The sequence below is a fragment of the Netta rufina genome (genome assembly GCF_964035555.1).
Source record: "Netta rufina genome assembly, chromosome: 1".
Classification (NCBI taxonomy): domain Eukaryota; kingdom Metazoa; phylum Chordata; class Aves; order Anseriformes; family Anatidae; genus Netta; species Netta rufina.
This window is the reverse complement of record NC_140123.1, coordinates 93,930,089-93,949,084: the sequence shown is the minus strand read 5'-3', so window position 1 is coordinate 93,949,084 and position 18,996 is coordinate 93,930,089. Positions and strand designations below refer to the sequence as shown.

Sequence of the window (18,996 nt, the reverse complement as noted above, 5' to 3'; positions counted from 1 at the left end):
GTCACCCACCCCAGGAGCTTTTTGCTTTTTTTTTTTTTTTTTTGCAGATGTGTTACCAGTGACCAAACCCAGAAGAGATGTGAGAGGTAGCTGCAGTCAAGCCATCATCTGTCTGATTCTGCTGAGATCAGGTAAAGTGAGCATGGTGTGTTATGGTTGCTTGCTCTTGAGTATTTATGAAGACGTTTTAATGGGCTTCCACTAAAGGAAGGGCTTATCTGAAGGGCTTCTGTTTGCATATGTCCTGAAAGTCCTGCTACAGAGCAATGGCAGACCCTTGAACAGCCTCATGAGAGGTGCTGACAGGAGTAGACCCCTTCTGCAGTTCTGTTGGCTTTCTCAGAACATCATTATATATACATATAATGTATATATATATACACATATACACACACATGCATATGTATATATACATATATACAAACATATATATGCATATATATGCATTTCCTTCTATCTACAATCTCACACAATTTTACATGTACATTTAGTTAAAACAACTTTTGATTTAGTCCCAAGTAAGCTATATATACATGAAAAAAACCCACAACAACAGATTTGAGGAATATTCAATTTAAAGACAACATTTTCAATACAAGTTGTAGAAGAGATGTGAAATTTGTTTGCATTTTCAAAAATGATTAGTGAATCATTACAGAAATGCATTTCACTATGGGAGGTGTATCAGGATCCAGGACTCCAGTTCCGCTCATTTCATGCTTTTGTGGATACCTTTCAAAATTAATGGGACTATTCTTACAGGTAAGGTGAGCTGGACTTGGTCTTAGGCACACCTGGCTGGACTTTAAAATATATTTATGCCTGTAATGCAAAACCTGTTCATTGCATGGAAAGGGAATAAGCTGTGTCTGGATTTGAGCAATTTGAGGGCACTAGAGTGGCTTGGGGGAGTCAAGGCAGAACTGTCCTCATCAGAAGGCAGAGATCAAGTTTCCCTGAAATCTGCATCTCTGAGGCTTGTCAGCTCTTTTTTTTTTGTGTGTTTTTGGATGTAAGGCCAGATCAAATTCATTGTTAGGGAGTGGGGGTAGGGGGTGAGGGGTGGGGTGGGGATAGGAAGGGAAAACTTTTCCCCCCAGTGAGAATTCCTGGTGTTCTGAAACAGGAGCTGGTGGGGTCAGGGACTGCGGAGCTCAGGCATCAGACTTTCCTCAACAGGTTAATTTATGGAGGTATATAATCCTTTTTGGCACTGTGGTCTTTTTTGCTTTACTTCCATTGTTTTTGTTCCTCTTACGATTTGTACTAGGTTTGTAACCAGTTACGTAGCACATTGATCTGTTACAAGGATGACCGAATTAGTGTTGTTGTTGATGGGACCTCTTTCATCTAAAAGCATAGGGGCGTACACACTACCCCCTCTTCCCCTCAGCATGCCCTACTGAGTCACCTGAATTCTGCAAAAGGGGAAAAATCTCGGCAATCTGACCCACTGTTTTTTGTTTTGTTCTGTTTTGTTTGTTGTTTTCCCAAGCAGCTGACCCAATGTCAAATAAACAGCTCATGGCCCTTCCACCTGCAAGACCAGGAGCAGTCTCTGGGTTGGTGCAAGAGCCCCACAGGATGCGAAGAAGATGAAGATGGGAGGAGCCTGGTTAGGTCTGCTAATGGGACAGGGCTTGCTGGCTTCAACACCCAGACATTTTTCCTACGAATGGATAAATATGGTATTTAAAAAAACCTGTTACTGTTACTCTCTCTCATCTGGCATGAGCACATATCTGCCTCTTTCCCACTGCCTAGCTTGTGAGACAGGTCTGAAGTGTTGGTCAGGGTGGCCTGGTGTCAGTGAGCCCTCTTGTGTGGGTTTCTGAGGATATACGGGCTTGGGGGGAGGTTCAGAGAAGCACGAGTGTGAATTTGATTGCCAGAAGAATGCCTTGTAGGAATGATCCTCAGAGAAAAAGTGTGTGGATGAGTGCCCTGAAAAAGGTAGCTTTTAATTAGAGATGACCTGGCTTTAAATCTTTATGCAGTGGGTTTTGTATACAACACCGAAAGGAACTGGATATTTTTTAATATGCCATTCCTTCTTCTTTCTTTCAGATGTATTTCAGAAAACTCAAGATTCTTGTTTTCCTTGTAGGGGTTAGCTGTGTCAGCTTCTGGTTTTCGTACATGAATTTGACCGAACTCTGTATATTCTGTGAAAAAAAACAGAATTACTTACTACCTAAACAGATTTATGGAAGATTCCAAGGAAACTTCTTGCAGCTCCCAGATACAGATTGCCAGAAGAACCCACCTTTTCTTGTCCTCCTTGTGGCATCTTCATACCAGCACATCAATGCCAGGATGGTCATCCGGCAAACCTGGGGGAAGGAGAGAATGGTGGCCAGCAAACGCCTTGTGACGTATTTCCTCTTGGGAACCACTGTGAATCTCACACAGCAGGCTGACATCGCTGCTGAAAGCCAAAAATACAAAGACATTATTCAAAAGGACTTTATAGACACATACTACAACCTGACTTTGAAGACCATGATGGGAGTTGAGTGGATTCACAAGTTTTGTAACCAGTCCAGCTTTGTGATGAAAACCGACACAGATGTATTTGTCAATGTTTTTTACCTCACCGAGCTGCTTCTAAGGAAAAATAGGACCACAGGATTCTTCACAGGCTTTTTAAAACTGCACGAGTACCCCATAAGGAAGAGAGAGAGTAAGTGGTACGTGAGCATAGAAGAATATCCAGGAACGACCTACCCACCGTTTTGTTCAGGAACTGGCTATGTTTTATCCACTGATGTTGCTAGTCAGATCTATAATGTTTCAGAGAGCACTTTGTTCATCAAACTGGAGGATGTATTCATAGGACTGTGCCTTGCCAAATTAAACATTCAGCTGGAAGAGCTTCATTCAGAGCAGACATTTTTTCCAGAAAAGATTACATTCTCTGTTTCTCGCTTTAAGAAAATTGTGATGTGCCATGAAGTAAAACCATCTGAACAGCTGAGCTATTGGAATCACTTAGTGACAGAAGAACACGGAGGAGTGCTCTAGCACATTCCCTGATTGAATTAACAAGCTGAAATGCTCCGAATTTACAGGGCTGGTCTTGACTCCAGCAAAACTCCCAGTTAATTCTAGACCCATCATGTTAAAGACAATTTTCACGATTATTTTAATCTCCATTTCTGCCTCAGAACACTGTAACCTCTTTCTCTTCTATTCACTCCTGTATCTTTCCATCCCTTCTCTACATAAGCAATTATTTTTTATTTTTATTTTTCTAAGAGATGCAGGCACACAAAACTACCCTCTCCATGGATCAACTCTCCAAATCTTGCTGCTACAGGACTGGGAACAAATCTATGGTGAAAACAAACAAACAAACAAACAAAAGAAAAGAAAAACCAAAAACCTCAAAAAAACTAATAATCAAGGTTCCTTCATTCAGAGAAAAAAAATTGCACTACCTTCTCTGTCTCCCTTGATAGATTACTGCATTTGCACTCGTCTGTGCAGGCATTTAAGAAAATGTGATTGCTGTTGTCAGGGCATTCCCATCCTGGCATAGGGAACCGCAGCTATGCAGTTGTGCCTTTGCAGTGAGCTCTGCAAAGGCAAAACTGCATAGTGGCGTGGATACTTCCTTCAGTCTACACATACATATTTATTTTTTTTCAGAGATGGAAGAATTTTCCCATGCAGCACTCCTGGAATAACCCTAGGTATTGCAGACCACCTTGTGAACATGCAAGACTACACATGAAACAGGTGACATGAAATGTGCATTTGTTTCCCTGTGTATGCCACCCATTTGAAATGATCATATGGTAGAGACGGATCTATATCACAGAATCACAGACCGGTTGAGGTTGAAAAGGTCCTCTGAAAGTCATCTGCTCAAACAGGGCCACCTAGTGCCAGTTGCCCAGGACCACTTGGGTTTTGAGTAACTCCAAGGAGGAGCCCCCACAGCTCTCTGGGCAGCCTGTGCCAGGGCTCCTCACCGGCACAGCACAGAAGTGCTGCCTGCTGCTCAGAGGGAGCCTCCTGGGCTCCACTTTGTGCCCGCTGCCTCTTGTCCTGGCGCTGGGCACCACTGAAAAGGGCCTGGCTCTCTCCTCTTTGCACTCTCCCTTCAGGTATTTATGGACATTTATGAGATCCCCCTGAGCCTTCCCTTCTCCAGGCTGAACAGCCCCAGCTCTCTCAGCCTCTCCTCACAGGAAAGGTGCTCCTGCCCCTTCACCATTTTGGTGACCCTTCACTGGACTCTCCCAGGTGTCCAGGAGGAGTGTCTGTGCAGACTGTCCAGGTCTCTCTATTGCAATAGACCCAGGAGACGCCATTTACATTTATGCCTCACTTTGATTGATTGAAAGCTACTGTAAATGGTTTATCAAGGCTAAACTAGATTCCTTAAAGTGAACTAAATAATACATCTGAGTTAGATGTTTTCCCTGTGAGGAACTGGGTGTGTATGGTGGAAAAGACAGCAGGATTTTTCTTTTATAAACAAGACCTAGTAGGAAAATATGGCCAAGTAAACATTCAGGCTAGGAAGCTCATTTCTTATTTTATTACCAGCTAAAGACTCAGGAAATCACTAGGATGTCTGTAAGTTTCATAGATAAGGAATTGAGTCCTTACAGCAGATGCAGCAGAAAACACATTTGGGCAGGGAGGCAGGAGTTCATAAATTCATGAGTTATTCAGTACTATTTCATTTGATCCACACAAAGAAAAGGTCAGTTTTACCAGCAAAGAAAGATCTAATGCCTGGGGAGTGCATGAAATATATTTTCCAGAGAGCAGCAAGAGTGGGGCTGCTCCCTATGAGAAACGAGCTGGGATCTGAGCAGATCCCTGCCATGGCTGGCAGGGTCCAGCCCTACACAGACATGTGAGGGAGCAGAACCGCCAGGCCCAACCAAGAGTCCAGATCATAATGGTTGTGAGTTTGGTTGTGAGATCAATGGTGGGCCATAGCAATGACAGGTGGGGTCAGAATTAGGACTGGTGAGGGGAAGCAGACATGGCCCAGGAGCTGGCAGAGCAGAACCCTCCCTACAGAGCAGTGAGGCTGTGCTCCACAAAACACACCATGGTCCCAATCCCCACATTACCCTGGCCCAGCCGGGCAGTGCTGGGCTCTCCTTCCAGCCCAAGCCTTGTGGCTTCCTCACGGTGAAAGCCAGGAGAAATGGGAAGTGCACTTGGCGGCTGCTCCTGGCCACATTTGGCCTTCTTGGGAGCAACGTGGTGGGCAGGTGAACACCACCCATGCTTCCAGTCAGGGCAAGGATTGTGCAAATAAAGGTAGGTGTCTAACTCGGTATTTAAGATGAGTGAAGAAGCAAGAACTGAGAGCCTTGCTGAGTCTTTTTTGAGGGGCTCACAAGGAAGATCCAGAGATGAAGAGAGCAAGGAGTGGCGTAGGTATTCTGGTCTTTCAAGGTTTTCTATGACACTCTTTCAAATACATAAATTCTAATATAGAATACTTTTATTACTTTAGTTTTATTTATTTGTATTTTTTCCGTTCTTTTTATTCATGTTAGTGACCGTTGTCCAGCTGTCCTTTTTCACTTGCTTGTGCTTGAAGAACAGGATAAATATTTTTCAGCAGAAATATGTCCCATCCTGAAAAGTATTTAAGAAGAGAATTATATTTATATAGAGAATATAAGGTAGAGAATAGAATATACATTATATTATTCATTTTCTTCTGATGTAAAGTTACCTGAGTCTACAGATTATGATGAAAAAATACAGGAAAGACTTTTTTTTTTTTTTTGTGTAGAAGAATAATCTCTATTTTAAGTTTCCCATTCAGAAAATAGCCACGCATATGGTGTTTACAGGGACATGGCTAACCAGGTGGTTGGGTGGGTGGCAAAGGAGGTGTTTGCCTTCCCCTAGCACATACTCTGTGCTGGCGAGTGAGGAGCCCAGCTCCAGGCTGAATGGCATCTCCCTGCCTCCCATACCAAATTTGCAGGTGTATTTGGCCTTGGACTCAAAGCTCTGCTGTAGCACATCTACTTGTGCTGCTGCCTTCAGTATGTGCAAAGGGTCAGACTGGACAAGCCTGGCAACAGCATTTAAATCTCTATTCTTTCCATGTAAACATCAGAAAAGTCTTTTTGCCACTTATTGTCATTGTACCCAAGGTGCAAGCTGCCAATTGTACTGCTTGATTTACTGCATTCAGATTAGGGGTCCCCAGCACAAGGACATGGGCCTGTTGGAGTGGGTCCAGTGGAGGGCCATGAGGATGATCAGAGGCCTGGAGCACCTCTCCTGTGAAGACAGGCTGAGGGAGCTGGGGTTGTTCAGCCTGGAGAAGAGGAGGCCTTACAGCAGCCTTCCAGTACCTAAAGGGGGTCTACAGGACAGCTTGGGAGGGACTCTGTGTCAGGGAGTGCAGTGACAGGATGAGACAATGGCTTTAAACTAAAAGCGGGGAGATTTAGATTAGATATAAGGGGGAAATTCTTCGCTATGAGGGTCTTGAGGCACTGGCACAACCTGCCCAGAGAAGCTGTGGATGCCTCATCCCTGGAGGTGTTCAAGGCCAGGGTAGACAGGGCTTTGGGCAACCTGGTCTGGTGGGAGGCGTCCCTGCCCATGGAAGGGGGGTGGAACTGGATGATCTTTAAGGTCCTTTCCAGCCCAAACCTGTGATTCTGTGACTCTATTATTTTAACTTATGGAAAAATACTGATCATAAAGGAAAGTTTTCTGGCCTCTCCTAGCTCCCACTCCTGTGGGGCAGGAAGGGCTGTAAACTGGGACAGCACAGTGAAGCCTGGTGCTCACACTGGCTTCTTCTGGTACTCAGAGAAATAATCCTTCAGTCCCTTGTGGGTCTCTCCTCCCCTTACACACCATGACATGTGCTTCACTTCCACCTCTGTGCCTGGCACCAGCCTTACCCCAGAAGGCAGGACCAGTCCGATCAATGTGTGTGGGCAGAACAGCCCTTTGTTTACATACAGATGAGTTTACTTTTTCACCTCCACTAGGTGTTGAAATCCAAGAAGTATAGTGGCACCTGGCTCCTGGGACAGTGCCGCTGCTGGTCTTGTCTCGCTGAGTTGGTGGCCACGGGTAAAGTCTCCTTTCTGGAGACATTTTGTGTTGTTTACTGAAGGATGACTGTTCTTAAACAGCATTAAAATATGGCTTACCCTAGCTGTTTGTGGCCTTGTACCATCACGGAAATGTTACCCTTGACAGATAGGTTCAGCTAGCCTTATAGACTACGGGTTTAAATTTAGTTAGAAGTGTTCCTGCTTAGCTGAATCAGGGAAGATGATTCTAGTCTATGTTAATCACATTTGTAGATGCTAACCCTATATTTTTGGGCTAAATTCATAGCTACTGTACTAATAAGGTACTGTACTGTAACAAATAAGGTCCCCAGGCCTGTTTTAAGAAACTATCACATTCTGGATGCTGCTTCCTAGGAGCATACTTGAAATTTCTAGCAACCTGTGCAAGATGCCTACTTATTGCTGTATTTGAAACATTTTGTCCCCACTGAATATATGCTGTTAAGCATTTAATGTCCTGCCTCACTGAAACATTTGGCCTACCAACACTAAATCTCCAATAAGAAGCAAATGAATACAGGCTGAAATGTTACAAATTCAGGTAGTTTGTTCCTCTCCTTTTTAGAAATTAGCTTCCCAAGTGAATGCTTTAGGTTGCTGCACATTATTTTCCTTAGCCTATGATTTTCTGTATGCTCACATAAATTAGAAAGTGATTTTGTAAAGCTCAATAGTGATTCCATAAATCTCATAAAGTTCAATAGGCTACTTTAAATCAGAACATAGTAAATGAATAATTATTCAAAATATAAGATACTGCTGTAAAAGGTGATTTAAGAGAAGTAGCTGATTGCATGTAAGGCAAATTTATTTACTGAAACAAAGCCACAAAGATAGTCAGTTTTCATGTATCAGCTAAATAAAATGAGTTTTTGCTGCTTCAGCCACATATCATAACTTTTAACACAATCAAAACTGTTCAGTGGCCTTTTGCCAAAATATATATATTTTCCTATGATAGATGGCCAGAAAAAGGTTGGAAATGTAACTAGGATGGTAAACAAAATACTGCAGTGTGCATACACTTATCTTTCTATTTTTTTTATAGGCTAATAAAAGAACGTAGACAAATTCTTGGAAGCTTATGTGCATTATCCTAACATTTTTATGCTGCTTGGGTCAGTAGATCATTAAATCATATTTTTTTATGAATAGCTTTGGAAAGTTTATCTGAAAAGTTACTTAAGTGCTTCTCGTTTAGTAATAAGGCATGTAGAAATCAACAGAGTTTATAGCGTCTTACAGCTGGTTAAGTGCACTTCAGCATAATGTATTTCTTCCAATGCAAGATTGGTTTTTGAATACAGAAAAATGAATATACTTTTCACAATCCTAACCCTAAGGAGGCTCAGGGGCAACCTTATTGCTCTCTACAGATACCTTAAAGGAGGCTGTAGTGAGGTGGGGGTTGGTCTATTCTCCCACATGCCTGGTGACAGGACGAGGGGGAATGGGCTTAAGTTGCGCCAGGGGAGTTTTAGGTTAGATGTTAGGAAGAACTTCTTTACCGAAAGGGTTGTGAGGCATTGGAACGGGCTGCCCAGGGAAGTGGTGGAGTCACCATCCCTGGAAGTCTTTAAAAGACGGTTAGATGTAGAGCTTAGGGATATGGTTTAGTGGGGATTGTTAGCATTAGGTCAGAGGTTGGACTCGATGATCTTGAGGTCTCTTCCAACCTAGAAATTCTGTGATTCTGTGATTCTGTGAACCCATCAACTAACCTGTTCTTAATTTAGGTTAGGATTTTCAAAAATGTCCATGAAGGATTTGGTCACATACCTTGTCTGATTCAGCATTACTGAAGAGGTATCACCCTTCCAAGATATTTTGAGAATACAGGATAGACTTTTGCAATCAAACATTTGCCTTATATAAAAGCTGAGTGGAACACAAGGGCTAACCATCTATAATGGATCTGGCAGAGATGTTGCTCTTCTCGGATTTGTGCAAGATACTGTGTAATGTTTATATAAAACACAATGTTTGCATTATTTGCATAGAACCTGAGAATGTTGAGCTAAATATTCAATGTATAATATTTTAGTAAAATATTTTGTTACCACAGTTTTGTGTGGTCACTTCTTTTTCAGTCGTGAACATATTAACATTTTGGGATGAAGTCAAGTCAGGAGGCTTGCTCTTTTTCCAATTACAATTGATTTTCTTCTTTTCTCTAAAACACTTATTTTTCACATCCTAAAATAAGAGTTGTTGGTTTCTCTTCCTAAGGCAAGTATGTAATTCCCATGAAAAACAAAGTGACCAAGAATGGGAATGCTTTCTCAAGTATTGCACATGCAGTCCTGCCACATGACACTCTTGTCATTAACAATCTGCACATGGTACACCTTTAAGTCAAAGGCAGCTTAAAACAGAATCTTATAAACAGGCTGTGATTTGAAACACAGAGTGTTTTTGTTGTTGTTGTTGTTGTTGTTGTTTGTTGCTTTTGCTTGTTTGTTTTGTTTTTGTTTGTTTTCCAAAATGACAAGAATGTCAAGTACGAGATTATTAAACCCACAACAAGGGTAGAAAAAATAATAATAATAAAAATACAGTTTTAACCACAGTTTATGCCATTTTGAAGATCCAGGTCCAGAAACAACACAGACCTGAAACAGCGTTGCCTTCGTCACAGTAGACAGCAGTGTTTGACTGTGCTTGACTGGCATGCTCCTTCAGATCAGGAAGAACAGCTCTGCCCCCCTATCACTTACAAGAGAAATGTCAAATAACTTAAGCTAGTCGGACTGTCTGCCAAACACAAGCAGTTATGAACTAGGAATTGCAACTAGAAAAGTTCTTCCTCACTACCTGCATCTTTTGATTTATCTTTTTGTCCTTGCTTAACTTTCTGGCATATTTTGCTTGTTTGTTTGTAGGTGGCCGTAACTTCTTTAGTTCATTCCAACAATATATTTCCCAAAGTATTTACAGATAGTATCACACTACATAGAGGGAAAGCATCTCAGTCACAAGACAGAGATATGCAGGACATATGAGATCCAACCTGAAAAAAACAGATCTGTATTTTGAACATGCTCTGGCTGAGAAAATATAGGGTTTTTTTTGTTTGTTTGTTTGTTTGTTTTTTCTCCAAAGTCTAATAATACAGTGGTTTAAGGCTATCCTTTTAAAAAATTTACTCAAGTACATTTTCACTGAAAAATGTAATTGGACAATTTCTCTTCAGAAATGCCCTTGCTGTTGCCTTATGTTTCACAAAATCGAAAGCTCATTATTTCTGTGGAAAAAAAAAATAAATAAAAAAATCCAAGTCCCCTCTTTGGATTTCTCCAGCAGAATTACTTACGTGATATCCCTTGTGTTTGGCTCTTGACCTAACCTGGCCTTGCTTCCTTTATGGCTTTGGGTGCAGGGACAGAGGCACATGCAGTCAGTTTCCTATTCTTCCATTGCCAAAAGCACTTAGAAATCACAGCCACCCTTACACTTAAAAAACGTCAGCGTACAGCTGTAGGCGCAGAATGTCATAAATTAGTTATGTGGTGTGATTTACACCTCCAGCTTGTAGATCTTCCAGGCAGCTATATTCCCTTCATGTTTAATTTAATTGTTATTGCTGGAACAGTGGTTGTAAGTAAATGTTTGACTCCAGTACATAAAGAGACCTGCAGCTTTTACACGTGCTTCTGCTAGCAAAGGTGCAACAAGGGAATTAAAGAGGGAGCAGAACCAGGAGGCAGGAGTGGGAGTGAGCTGTGGTGTGCATGAGCCATGCAGCTTGCTCCTGCTAGGGAGGCAGCCAAGAAGCAGCACTTGGAGGAGCAGACCTCTGTGCCCAGGGTAAGGATGTACAAAGGTACCAAGGCTGGGCTCACCTGGGCCCCCAGCCCATTTCGGGGTCCTGACCCCTCATGCTGATGCCAGGTCCTGCATGCTTGGCATGTTTACCTTGAGGGGCAGAAGGGTTGCTGCTGGAGACCAATGTATCTGAGCAGTACTGCATTCTCCAGCTTTGCTGTAAAAAATAGTGCATGGGATAGGTGAGAAGAGGGACTGGAAACTTTAGCCTAAAAACATAAATCTTTACCATATTCTCGAGATCTTTCCATGCTCATCAATTCCCTAAGCTTCTGGGGAATCTTATTTTACATATGAGTGTTACAAAGGTAATGTCTAAATATCAAAATAAATTTTACTTCTCCCATATAAGAGAAAGCCAAAATATAGCAGTGAACACAAACATAAAGAGAAGCTGAGTATCTGAAACAACCTCTGCCAGGGACTAAAGTTTTCTTACTGTGAAAGGCAGCTTTCAACCACAGACTCTGTATCACAAGTACAATACATAGGAGACATATTTCAAATTAAAAAACAAAACCACCACCACCAACAACCACAATGAAACACAAGACCAAAGCTGCCTTTTATACACTGTGATCTTAACTGAATGCCCAAAAGGAGCAATAAGATGTCAGTCATAAGGATGTATTTCATGAAAATGCAAAAAGGACAGAGCTCCTCCTGTACAGTGCCTACTTTCATGGTGATAATCTGCTCTCTCATCTTTGCAGTGTCAGCTTGGATCATGCCTGTAGGTCGCTTAGGGAATATTCATTAATATTCTATTTTCAGAAGAGTGAGCATTAATGTTTCTCATAACCGGCAACCTTGCAAAAATATCAGCAAAGAAAGAAAAAGGGTATAATTTCATACCCCATGGTAGTTTTCTTGGTATTATCAGGAATGTCCAGGGGAATTTGTAGCCCTGGACATAGTGCTTATGAATGCATATCACTGATGAGGCTTGTGCACTGTTCATGTGATGCCTGGAGTTGCACTGACTTATCAACAGGTATTGAGAGTACTAGGTTTAAGGGAGCTCTGGGTAGAGATGCACTTTACCCAAACTCCTTGAAGACTCTTGTTGTGCATGTAAAGCTCAGGAGGGAGTCTAAAATCATGACCCTAAGCAATAACGAAGAATGTAATAGTGATTATAATGAGTGTACAGAACGATGTTTACATTTTCTTGGCATGCTACCGTGCATTGAAAAGTTCCTTAGAATAAACTGAATGATAACCAAAGCAATTAAGCTAACAGTTTGGACCAGAGACAAAACATTTCTGAAGCTGAAGAAAATGTTGCTAGGGTAACTCATATATTAGAGTGCACTAAAAATTTCCTTCTCAGATTTACACTCCTCCTAACAGCACCAAAGCTGCATCTTCTTTCATTCTGTGATAAACTTTCTTTCTTACTTACTTATTGTTGCCTGGACTCCATGCTGAATATTTTCAATATGTTTCCTAAATTATGTCATTTTCATTTTAACAGCTACAACTCATCACCAATGTCAGTACTGGAGAGGAGGAATATACCTGCCAGAGGGGAAGCGAGGATTGATTTTCAGAAGGAATCCTGTCCAGGAAAATACTGGAAAAAAATACTGCAGATGTGCAGGCTTATTAAGGTCAAATAAAAACTGCAATAATATTAATTCAAATAAAGCATTCAATCGTGTGGCCTCCTGTGCATGAAAATCTGGGAGAAGATTATTTTTAAAGCTCTCCTTCTTAAGGGTCCAAAGCAAATAACTCTTCATTGAGTTATGTCTTTATAATAAACTCTGAAGAAAAAAAAACTAACTGAAAAAAAATCAGATGAGCTATATTAGTGTGATGAGGACTTACTGAGGCCTAGAATTATGGTAGCATCATTTCATGAATCTTTAGGTCAAGACAAAGATGACCTGCCTTCATAGGCAGATAAGACAAGGAGAAGGAGGTAGGACAAGGTGCAACAACCCACTTCCTCAGATCAATGGGAAACATCTTCTGTTGGTGGGATTGGTCTCACCTAACCTTTGCATTCTAAAAGAGCATAGCCAGTCCAATCCAGTCTTTCAAACTATTCTGTAGTCAAAATAATCAGGAAAATCTCACCAAAGTGTGATTTATTTCAGGTTGGAAATTTCTTCTCAGAAAGAGCAGTCAGGCATTGGGACAGATTGCCAAGGAGATGGTGGTATCACTGCCCCTGAGGGTGTTCAAAGAAAGGTTGGATGTGGTGCTTAGGGACGTGGGTGACATTGGTGGTAGAGGGATGGTTGGACCGGATGATCTTGGAGGTCTTTTCCAACCTTAATGATCCTATGATTCTATGCTTCTGTATCTTACCTGACTTAGAACCCTGTTTCAGGATGGGAGAAGTATCAGCTGGTAGTGGTTTCCTATCTTTAGTGATTACAGAAGAACATCCATGATAAATAGTTTAGGATGGACACCTGTGTCTTAGCTGGCTAGCAGCAGTTAAGGGGTGTCCTGCATGCTGTGTAGTGTTACTGGTATTCATAAGGATTGTAGCTCCTCTGGAAGTGCCCACACAGCCATATTTTGTAGCACGTCAGCTATTCAAAGGTGATGTCACAGGAAACAGCCCTATCTTTCAGATAGTTGAGTTATCTGTCCAGTAATTCTCTTCTGTTCACTCACAAAATCATCTTTTACAAATTGACATTTCATTTAAAATACGAGATTTTCCTCCAGTGCATCTGTGTTCTGATTAAGGAGAATAGAGAAACAAAGCTTAAAGCTGTTGTTAGTCTTCAATATATTAACAGATGAATTAAAAAATATATTTAAAACTAAAGCTTGTGAGAGCAGGAGAGTGGGATCTGTATGTCTCACTTAGACTGCTATAGCTAACTAACACAAATGAAAACTGTTGTGAATGAGAAACGCTTTACAGAGGGCAGAATATTTTAGCAAACAATAGAAAAAAATATGAGTAGGAGCATAGAGAAAGAAACAAAAATGTGGCAGAATTGGAAAAGCCACGTCTTAGCATCACTTTGACCCGATCAGCTACTAGAGAGAAGGATCATGTAGGTATCAAGGTAAGAGACAGATAATTCAGTCCCTAAGTCAGCTTGTCTCCTATGCCAGCCTTTTCTAAAGGTTTCACTTCTCCTATTCTTCACTAGAGAAAAGAACACGTATTTCTTAATATACAGCTATTTCTCAAAATCTTTATAATGTTCGTACCGCTTTTCAAGCCAATTTCCACAGGAAAATTAAGAATTTTATTCCTGCTTCTAGCACTGATGTCAAATCAACTTTAGTGTTGTAAGTGCCTCTTCCTTATTTCAGTGCTCCCATTCCCTGATCATACTTGCTTTGACTCAGCTAAATAAGCTAATGTACAACATGGAAGTGCAGGGACTGGTGATTTCCCCCACTGTATTCCTGCTTATTAGAATTAACTTACAAATGAAAGCAGTCTAACTGCTTTTCAATTCCCGTCATGACAATTTGTCCAATTCTCCTGTGAGGAAAAAAAAAATTGCACTTATGGCCACAGTAACAATGACAGAAGCCTTCACTAGGCAACTCTTAAAAAGTCCATTTTACTCAGAGCGTGGCTTGGCACAGCAGGCTGTATAGACATATGTTCCAGGCTAACACACCCCAGAACAAAAAATTTCTGAGGGTTGCTCCAGCAGCTTACACATTTGAGTAACTGTAGCAGAAATGATATGGTGTACAAAAAAGACTTTGGAAGGGTTGGAAAAAAATGGGCAAAAATCTTCCTACTCACAGGCAGAAGAAAAAGAGAGAATTGGAAAGAAGTGTCTAGAAGAAACTGGAGTGGGAGGTAGGAATCTACATGGTACACAGGCTGATGATTCACAAAATGATTTTCCATTTGCATCAGGCTGGCAAACTTAGGACTTGATCTTTCAAACACTCATGAGTATGGGTAATCTTGTATGTGTACCTTGTTCTTGGTGGCTGGGGATTTGTACCCTTTACCATACTGCGTAATGTCTTATCCCACGCACCTACTAACCAATGCCAATGGCTGCATTCATCATGATAGGATGGTTCATTAGAAAAGTCAAAGTAAGGAAGGAACTAACAAGGGCAGTGAAAAATAATAATAAAATACTAATACATGTGTTGGTTGCCTAAGCAGCCCCAGGGAAAACAAAGGACATTTGAACCCAGTCACTGTGCACCAGATGCACCCAGGAGGATTTCAGCTGATGAGGCCAAGCCAGGCAGTGCGTGGGTGGAGGTGACAGGTGCTTTTCTGATGACTCCCACTCAGGTCAGATCCAGAACCAGACGTGGTGGATGCTCTAGGCCACAAAGCGCCCCATTCCTGCTGTGGGCTTCAACTAATCCTATCTACATTGAGGGGGTGGGAATGATATGCCAGTAACTGAGGCCAGCAGGCTGTGTGAAGGGACAGGAAAACCAGTGAGGTACTGAACAGATGAAGCCTTATCTTCTGCGTAGATGGAGGTGCCCCGGCAGAACTGTGAACTTGGAATGTTGAGCTAAAAACCACTTGCCCTGAGCATGCTGGTGATCTGTTGTGCCATAGTCATCAGGTAATTTTTTCATGAGGTGGGAAATGTGAGTCTTGAGACCACCCAGCCTTCCAGGAGAGTGCCTCACTGAGGTACAACTGGGCCTTTGGAAGCAAAAACTTCCTCCCAGATCAGTGCTGTCCCCAGCTTGTGACAGCTGAGCCTGTTTGGAGAAATCTGGCAATGCTCAGGGTCCTGTGGGCAGTTCCTCCCTCTCCCCATACTCCACCTCTTCCAGAATGGCTGCCAATATATCTTCACCTCCCCTGTGTTGGCCCTAGTGGCATGAGTACTAAAGCTCATATAGTAAGTCCAGACTGACTCAGAGTCTGCCTACAGATACAGATTTATATGTGTTGCATCCACCAGTCTGCCTATTTTGAGAAGAATGATGGACCCTGATAAAGATGCATGCCCAAGCTCCATGGACATGTCTCCAACATGGTCTGGCCAACTTTAGCTGCTTAGGCACGTCAGCTGGTAGTTACTAACATATAAAGCATTAATAGAATGGGGACCACTGCTCAACTCCTCCTGTCAAAGATGGGCCAGAGCATTGCAAATACCAGTTTGCTCATTTGTGGCTGTTTTCCAAGGTCCAATCAGTCAGAAACCCTCCCTTTAGAAAAAGGAGATGGGGGAATGCTATGTTTGAAAATTCCCTCCAATACTTAGGCACAAAGTAGTGTTTCTCCAGGATCCACAGCCATGCTGCCCTCCCAGAGAAACATAAACATCAAAGAGTTTTTAGGCCTACAATACAGTACATCCCCACAATACAGTAGGGATGCGGAAGACCCTATGCTGGATGTAGCTAATGTAGTGACAACTAAGCATCGATACCCCTTTGTAGATCTCAATCCCATTTGAACTTTTGAAAACACTTAATTGACAATTTTCTACCTCTTTCAGTGTGAGGTAATACCCTAGTTTCATGAAAAAACGTGATGGCTGGTATATGCATCATTATGCACAGAGGTGCTTAAGGATATGGTTAATCTACAGACTATGACAGATTGCAGTGTGGGACAGCCGATCAGCCTGTGATTAGCTAGTGTTATAGCACAGATGCAGCAACATGATGTCCAGAGGAACCTCGATAAACTTGAGGACTGGGCCAGGAGACACATCATGACATCCAAGGTGAAGAAGCACAAAACTCTGCCCATCAGGTGCAACAACCTTGAGGTACAGGCTGCAGTAGTAGCACATACGTGGTAGTGGGTGGAAATCTTGATGGAGAACTGAGTGAAATGAACACAGGGGTGAATCCAAGCCACCAACACCTACTGTTTGTAAATATGACAAGTCATGTACCAGGTCACATTCAGAGATGAGCTGCCAGAAAGTTCATAGAAACTATTATGCTCCTTACTAGACACATCTGAAAATCAGTGTATGGCTTCGAGTCCCTCAGTTCAAGCAGGGCATGGAAAACCTAGAGAGGGTCCAGAAGCAGGAGATCAAGTGGCCAGGAACTGAGAGCACAGTAGTGGTGAGGAGATGCTGAGGGGACAGGGCTTTAGTCTGGCAGAGGGGAGGTTAAAGGGTGATCTAACAGCAGCTTAAATCTGCCTGAAGATCAAATACAAAGATGACAGCCAATCTCTTCTTGGTAGTGCCAAATGATAGTTTTGTACAAGTTCTAAAAGCAGCAATTATTCTTTCTGAAGTTTTTTTACAAAGAGTTATCTTTATTAATCCAAACTGAAAATCCAGTCAATCCATTTTAACCTTCTGCACTTTTCCCACTTGGGTAACCAGAGATGGAAACTGTTTATTTGACGTTTTCCTTTTTCTTATTATAGTTCTATTCGGATGGAAATCACAGTATTCATAGAAAGTATCTCAAGAAAACTGTTATGAAATTAAGGCTTTTGGTTGAACAAGAGTGCAATATTTTAGACTTGATAAAAGAGGCATGTTTGGAAAAGCAAAGAAGCAAAATGAAAAAAAAACATATAGTTGCTCAGAAAGTCTCAGTAGGTTTGTTCTTTGTTTGTTAACAAGTCAAGGTGATAGTTTTTCTAATAAGGTGATTTTTTCTGAAATTTAATTTTGGAAATTGATCAAAATTCCCCAAATAGAATGTTCGGTGCCCTCCCCTTTGCTGAAGTGAACCTTTTTGTTTAGAGTCAGCATGGCATTAATTTCAACTTGCTAGAACTGTTACTGTGCTTAGTAGGAAATAGAGCTCAGGAAAATCATGTCCCTTCTTTATGATTTAAGCTTCCCGTCAGATGGAAGTATCAGTATCTCCTGATGTGTCACATTCATTCAACTTACTGGCCAACGATGGTGTAACATGAAGGATGCAGTTCAGATCTCAGAGGAAGAAGAAGGCTGCAGCAGTTGCAAGAGCATCTCTCACAAGGCAGCACTGCAGCTTTGATGAACAGAAATGACTATGGATGTAGCAGAAAAAGGTTTGGTTTAACCCTGCAAAGTAAATCAAAATATTTTAGAATCAAATAAAAATACACGAACGAACATTTTCTTGACATAGTGTAAAAAAATCCACAAAAACTGTAAGGCAGGGAAGATAAAAAAGGAAAACCCAAATCACTTGGGGACTGTTTATTTTCCCCACTAGAAGATGGAAAAACAGTCCATTTTTCTCACCACCTGTTTATAAACTTGCACTTCACAGGAAGGGCCCATTTCTCCAGGTCCCCGACGACACTCCCACAGCAGCTCCCTGGGGTCCCCCCACCACCCAGGACTCCATCTCAGCCCTTGGGGCCATCATTCCCTGCCCCAGCAATGCCGCAGGCTGGGGACCAGTCCCCTTGGTCCCATGTAATGGGTCTTGTCTCCAGCTCTGTCCCCAGACCCATCAACCAGATGGGACCCCATGCCTCTGCTCCCTGCCACGTTGCAAGCACTGCTATGACAGCCGGACTAGCTCCAGCCAGGGCACGCAGCACCAGTGCACACCCTCGTGGCTACAGAATATGATAAGTAAATGTCACCGTGTCTGTCACTGGGCCCTGCTGTCCAGGCAGCCCAGCAGCCCTCTCCTGAGACACCAGGTGTCGTCGCCAATCCAGCTTTTCAGGTCGGGACGATCTGCAACTTTCTGCTGCCAGCCTGCCATCAGCATGACGCCCTTCCTCCTGCAGGACCGGTTAAATATTAACACCACAATATGCATATTGGGGCGGGTGGGAGGAGGCTGGGGGGGAAGACACAACCCTTTCCTTATCTACCGAAAGGACAATGTCACACCGAAGCCCAAGCCCAGGGAGAGGTCGGCACTCCCGGCCAGAGGTGGCGGCGGCTAGGCCAGGGCCTGGGGAAGGATTCCTCCAGGAAAAAAAGGTGAGGGCTTGCACAGGGCTGGGAACGTGGCTTTAAATGCTGGCGGTCTGTAAGGGAAAGCGGGTGGAAAAACTCTTGGCGTTCCGGAGAGGCGATCCACAGGCACTGTGCTGCCTTGGCAGAGGGAGTGGCTGGGAAACACAGTTTAACCCTGTCCCCGGCTCCTGCCTCAGTGGGGCTGGTGGTGGGATGTCGGCGGCCAAGTCTTCAGGCTGATACTCTTCCCTTCCTCTGGTCTGGGTGTG

At 42.6% G+C, this 18,996-nt stretch overlaps 1 protein-coding gene across 1 annotated transcript; it reads left to right on the top strand.

Annotated features, from left to right (window-relative positions):
- Positions 1-1,595: 1,595 nt before the first annotated feature.
- On the top strand, positions 1,596-3,024 carry B3GALT5 (beta-1,3-galactosyltransferase 5; the record flags this gene model as incomplete). Its single annotated transcript, XM_084290935.1, has 2 exons — positions 1,596-1,688; positions 2,089-3,024. The coding sequence occupies 2 exons, from the start codon at positions 1,596-1,598 to the stop codon at positions 3,022-3,024; spliced, it is 1,029 nt and encodes a 342-aa protein (XP_084147061.1).
- Positions 3,025-18,996: the final 15,972 nt, after the last annotated feature.